At 41.5% G+C, this 6,000-nt stretch overlaps 1 protein-coding gene across 6 annotated transcripts in view; it reads left to right on the forward strand.

The window, feature by feature from the left end:
* Positions 1 to 4,269, forward strand: part of UBE3A (ubiquitin protein ligase E3A) — a 55,558-nt gene extending 51,289 nt beyond the window's left edge. For 5 of the 6 annotated variants that reach the window (XM_009637649.2, XM_035893209.1, XM_035893211.1 and 2 more), the window contains 2 exons: positions 657 to 800; positions 1,028 to 4,269. In XM_009637649.2, coding sequence (XP_009635944.1) covers positions 657 to 800; positions 1,028 to 1,148 — 265 coding nt within the window. In that variant the 3' untranslated portion in view covers positions 1,149 to 4,269. The remainder of the gene's footprint in view (positions 1 to 656; positions 801 to 1,027) is intronic. The other variant, XR_004841848.1, reaches the window with a different exon arrangement.
* The last annotated feature ends 1,731 nt before the right edge of the window (positions 4,270 to 6,000 follow it).

Genomic DNA, 6,000 nt, shown 5'->3' on the forward strand with positions numbered 1-6,000 from the left:
AACGACCACTGCTCTGTTGTTGTTTAAAAAAAAAAAATAAAAATTAAAATTCACAAACATTGAATTGTCTGAATAGGTTGCATAGGTTGCATATGTAGAACTTTCTTCTCTAACTAGAAATCAAGTAAATTCAATGTTTTTAAGAGGGAAAATGTTTTTAATGTTTTTACCTTCTTGACCCCTTTGACTAGAGAACTCTGAAGACAAGGGTCAGAGAAGTTTGCATCTTTGGTCCTCTAGACTTAGCCAGCTACTTAACTCGTTCCTGCTAGGGTAGAAAGGCTTTGACAGCAGCTGCGTTTGCTTAATGTGGTGTTTGAGAAGGTGGTAGAAATGGACAGTGTAGTGCAACCAGTATAATTCCGTAGGAAATCGGAGTAGTAAAAAAGAGGAGTATCTGCAGAGCACTTACGATCTGAATTAGCATTTAAAAACAGTTAAACTGCAGTGTTTCGGTAATATTTCTGATTTTTACTTTTGATTCTCAGCGATTGGTAAATACGTTACTGTTAGTTTTGGTTTTATGAATGCAACTTGTAAACTGAATTTAAGAAAGGTTAAAGTACTAAATCTTCCAAGTTCAGTTACTTTTGAAAGTCTCATTTATACCAAAGGAAGTTTTCAGTTTACTTACTTTTTCATTTCTTCCTTGATAGGGAATTCTGGGAAATAGTCCATTCATTTACAGATGAACAGAAAAGACTCTTCTTACAGTTTACAACAGGCACAGACAGAGCCCCTGTGGGAGGACTTGGAAAGTTAAAGATGATCATAGCCAAAAATGGCCCAGATACAGAGAGGTAAAAAAATTCTTTTTTTCAAAAAATTGTTTATAAAACGGAAGCGAGTTCTGTGCTTTTAATTTCTTAACTTAGTTAAATCTGAAAGTTGGATCTTTCGGCAAAGTAGATTCTCTTTAAATGAATTATTTTGGATTTGTGAAATAGAGATCTATTTCTGTGCGTGTACTGCATGTTCCCAGATCTGAATCCTTCTTTTTTTTTTTTTTTCTTTGTTTTCCCCACAGGTTACCTACATCTCACACATGCTTTAATGTACTTTTGCTTCCGGAGTACTCAAGCAAAGAAAAGCTTAAAGAAAGATTATTGAAGGCCATCACATATGCCAAAGGATTTGGCATGCTGTAATAAATATAACAAAAGGGATTAAAAAAATGATGGTGGTGATGTCCCTGTCCAAAAAGGCCATAAGATAGTGAGCTACAGTAGTCACCTGTGTTTGTGCCTCCCTTCTTTACTGGGGACATTGGGCTGGAACAGCAGATTTCAGCTGCTTATATGAACAAAATCTTTATTTTTTCTTTTAGCGTGAAAGTGTTACATATTCTTTCACTTGTATGTACAGAGAGGTTTTCCTGAATATTTATTTTAAGGGTTAAATCACTTTTGCTTGTGTTTATTACTGCTTGAAGTTGAGCCTTTTTGAGTATTTACAAGAAAACAAACTGTACTCTCCCAAGGAAAATATTGCCATCATTTGTAGACCATGTAACCTTCAAGTATGTGCTATATTTTTGTCCCTGTATCTAATCAAATCAAGAACTGTACTTTTTGAAGAGTTTGCTTTTGAAACTTGAAGTCTTGGAAAACAGTGTGATGCAATTACTGCTGTTCTAGCCCCCAAAGAGTTTCTGTGCAAAATCTTAAGAATCAATAAAGATGGAAGGGAGAACTTGGAATGTTAAACTGCAGCCTTGAGAACTTTACTTTAGTCACAGCACAACAATTAAAATTCATTTCACTATATGTTGTCTTCACACGTCTTGTAATAAACTGTGTTTTTAATTAGGAAACATTTCTTAGCATATGAAAGGGTAGAAGTTTTAGTTACTTTTTTTAAAAAGAAGTTTACTGGGGAAAGTGCATTTTCAGCTGAACAGCTTTAGAGTAGGGAGTGAAGTGTTTGGAAAAAAAAAAAGATGGGAAGTTTTTGCTATATTATAAACAAAGCATGTGGAAGTGCACTTAAAATGAAGTTTTATTCTTAATTGCCTATTATGTTGACATTTTAAATAGACAATCCAAAGTCTTCCCTACATGTTATGTCATCACCATTTATTTAATGAATCGTTGTTCCTACTTATCAAGGCACATGATCAGTGTTGCAACATAATCTAAAGGGATGGCTACTGTATTTTAATCTCATCTAACAATAAGCAAAATTGAACAATATTAAACGTAAGGCCTACTTCATGTTGTACACTTCCAACCATTAAATAAACTGTTAGAAAGTAACTGCTAAGGTTATGTTCATCTACTACATACAGTATTCAGTAGTTTTTTTAATTTAACTCTACAAATCATATCAGAAATAAATCCTTTACCTTTCGTAGTCTGTGTTTAATGTTAATTTCTCCTGTTGCAATATACGATAAAGGGATTATGCGTTTTTAAGTGAAGAGGTGACTGGCATATCTCTTTTTTTCAATGCAAGCTGCAGCCGGTGTGCAGAGCTGAGCTTGTGCCTTGACAATGGCTATAACTGACGACTGCCGACCAACCCCGTGACTGTGTGGAATTGGCATTAAAAGGCATAGTTTTGAAATCATTGGAGAAAGAAAAGATGTCTTTCAGGACTATTTTAATAAATTCTTTCTAGTAATAGAAACAGACAACTGTTATGTAACTATGATGCGGAATAAAGCAGTGACCTTTTTTCACCACGGCTTAGTGAAAAACAAAACAAGTGCCTTCCTTACTTGGATAAATTGGATATTAAATTATTTGACTAGAAAACGTTGTAGTACAGCATAATTTGAGGGTCGCAGGTACAGAAAACTCTCCCAGAGTGAACTGTAGTGATGTGTGGTCCAGTGAGGTTCCCTTCTCAAATCTAAGCCAGTGCGAGATGGCCTGGACAAGGGGACTGAAGCTTGCTGGAGAGGGAGAGGCGCTGGCTGTCTTCTGGTCTTTGATCTCGAGGTGGCGCTCCTTCTGGAATGTCCACACCGCGTGTCCTCGAAGTGGAAAACACAAGGTACCCTACCGCTCCGTAGGGCGCTTGACAGTCCCCATTCCTTCAGGTTTGGGGCACCTTTTACTGTAGGTGGCGAGAACAAGATCTGCTGAGCGCCTTGAGGTGTTTCGCTACAAGTCAACGTCATGATACCGCTGTGCGGTGCGTACTAGGTCAGTAGTCTGATACTGTTAAGCTAGATGCCTATGGCTTGGTTTATTCTGATGTAGCTGTGGATGGGGGTCACGCCCGGCTGACGCATGTATGAGATTCATGTTGGTTTTTTTTTTTATATAGGTCCAAAAGCTGGGCGGACCATGTAACTGGACATCAATACAAAGTTCTCTTGCTGAAGTGTCGATGTCATAAATATGCTTTTTCTCTCTTCCTTTAGCATTAAGATTAAAGTAATATGTAATTGTATTGACCTTTAAAAGCATAAGTTGGTTTTTCAGGGAATCATTCTCAGGTAAGATACAAGTACTTCATATTTGACACGTTTCCATATAAATATATACCGCCTCCCCCAAAATGCCACTGTATTGAAACTGTACCTCCTTAGCGGTGTTATAAATATCCTAATTGTCCAGCAGCAGGAGTTGATGAGGTTTAAAATAAATAAATCCTGAAAGTCCTGTAGCTGCAGGCTGCTCTCCTGCTCTACAGAAGTTCCAGTCAGCCTTCTGTTGCTTGAAAGGTTTGTTAAAGTGGGGAAAATGCCATTTACATTCTTTTTTCTGGGCTCCAGGTGCAGGCAGGATGTCTTTCACCCTCGCTTGGTCTTTCAGCAGCGTTTAGTGAATTTTAGGTCTACAAAACTTACGTCAGAAACTTGTGTGTACCAACACATCACTCGGATGCCGCTCTCTCCAGTAAGACAGAAGACTCGTTTTCCAAGGTAGTGGTCTGATGCCAGGATGCTGGTGCTCTCCCCTCGGGGTCTCCTTAATACGTTAATGAGAGAGTATTTTGGGCATCTCAGCGTTGTCTCCTTTGACAAGTGACAAATGCCTCTCCCAGCATTTCCTTCTGCACCCTCATAGGCTGCCAAGATGCTTCCAACCTTGGTGCGAAGGGGACCTCAGGCTTTTATCTGTATTTTTAGTATCTTATGCCTCAGAAATGATAGTAATGTGTGGTACACTGAAAAGAATAATCTTAAGTACTGACAAAATATGGATTTCTTATAGACCCCTTCAGGAGTGAAGGAATAGCTGTGTTTAGCTCTAAAGGTATGTATGAGGAAGAAATTCTTTACAATGAGGGTGGTGAAAGACTGGTACGAGTTGCCCAGGGAGGTGGTGGAGGCCCCATCCCTGGAAACATTCAAGGCCAGGCTGGACGGGGCTCTGAGCAACCTGATCCATCTGAAGATGTCCCTGCTCATTGTTGGCGGGTTGGACTGGGTGACCTCTAAAGGCCCCTTCCAACCCAAAGCATTCTGTGATTCTGTTCTATGTTAGCCCATGACTCTGCGTGAACAGTGTGTCACCTAAAAGATGAAGGTTTTTGTTTGTTGCTAAAAAGATTTCAGAAAGAGCCATCAGGAGCAAGCACAGTTGGGTGGACTGAGTAGTGATTTGTGAACTTCTGGCTGGGCTTATCTTCTGTTGGCCAGGCAGTAGTCCGAGAGGGGCTGTGGCAGCCCAGGAGACCCTCCCCAGCCCCCTGCTTTGAGGAAAGCTGGTGCTGGAATGGGCTGGCCATGAGCCCAGGGCTCCAGGCAGCTCTGTGGCTTCACTCAATCCCTGCCTTGTGTCCAGGAGCAAGTGGTCTCTGCTGCTGAAGCGAGGAGCTTCCTGCCGTGCAGGTGTGATGCACCTGATGGGCTGAGCCTCCAGATAGCCCCTGGTGTGGGCTACCCAGATGCTTGCCTGCATTTCCGCTCTCTCGAGCAAGGAGTGGGGCACAGGTTTCCACGAAAAACAGCAGGAAGCCAACCCCCACAGCATCAGCTTTAAGGTGCTTCCCTGGCACTGTTGTAGCCAATTACCTCCAGGTACATTTTTTTTTTATCTCACCAGGGGATTAAAAAACTTCCTAGATGTCTCAGTTTTCAGGATGAAGATGCTTCCATTGGGCTGAATGTTTGAGCTGAGCCTTACTTACTATGCAGAAAAACTCCAGCATGCAAGATGGAGCGGGAACTTCCTCCAAGTTTAGATATACAAAACCAAGCCTTTCCTGACAAGGGCTTAGTTTATTACAGTCAGTCTTAGAATCACAAAGGTTTGTGGTAACTTACATGCAGTCCCTATTTGTACTTGCACCCAACTTTAATTAAACTCCTGGAATTAGTGAAGTGATCAAAGTTGTCACCAAATTCGCAAGACCATCAGGGACTTGAAACGAGTTTTATTAATAAATTCGGTTTTGCACTGCATCATAGAAGGGACACCGCTTTGGAAATGGCGTTGATGCTGGCATTTGTCTTAAGGCAGGTCGCTGCTTCTCCAGGCAAATTAATTTGGAAAATGAAATAACAGCATATATTTTTCTCCAGTGCTCTATCTAAAGATGTCTTCAGCTGCTTATTATTTTTCATTAACAGAACCGAAAAGGGGTTATTTGCTTGGTGACTTTGGCTGTATGCTGCACACCTCTACAGTTTCTCTCTTCATACCTTTGCTGCCATTAAATCCCCACGCGTGGGGCTGGCCTGCAGTCGGAGGGGTTTGCTGCCACTGGCTTCCGTCCCAATGTACCACCCTGCCACTGAATGTGGGAATCTCCCTCCTCCCGTTGTCCCAGAAGATTCCAGCACGTCTTTGGTGGAGTTTCTGGTAAGTGGCATTGTGGCCAAGCCTGAAAGGGCGCAGCTCGTTCACTGCAACTGCAGACCGGGTGGACCAGGGACTGCCCGGCCTGTTGAAAGCCACCGTAACACGATCCATGGGGAGCAGAAAAGCAACTTCTGCCTTGACGTATCCCCGGACTGTATCTCCTGCAAGCTTAGCTCTTCGTGGAGTGGCAAGTGGGGTATGGTAGGTGTTGGCTTGGGATCCCACATTCTCCTTGAAGGGA

The sequence above is a fragment of the Egretta garzetta genome, unplaced genomic scaffold (assembly GCF_000687185.1).
Source record: "Egretta garzetta isolate BGI_Z169 unplaced genomic scaffold, ASM68718v1 scaffold504, whole genome shotgun sequence".
In the NCBI taxonomy this organism is placed as follows: Eukaryota; Metazoa; Chordata; class Aves; order Pelecaniformes; family Ardeidae; genus Egretta; species Egretta garzetta.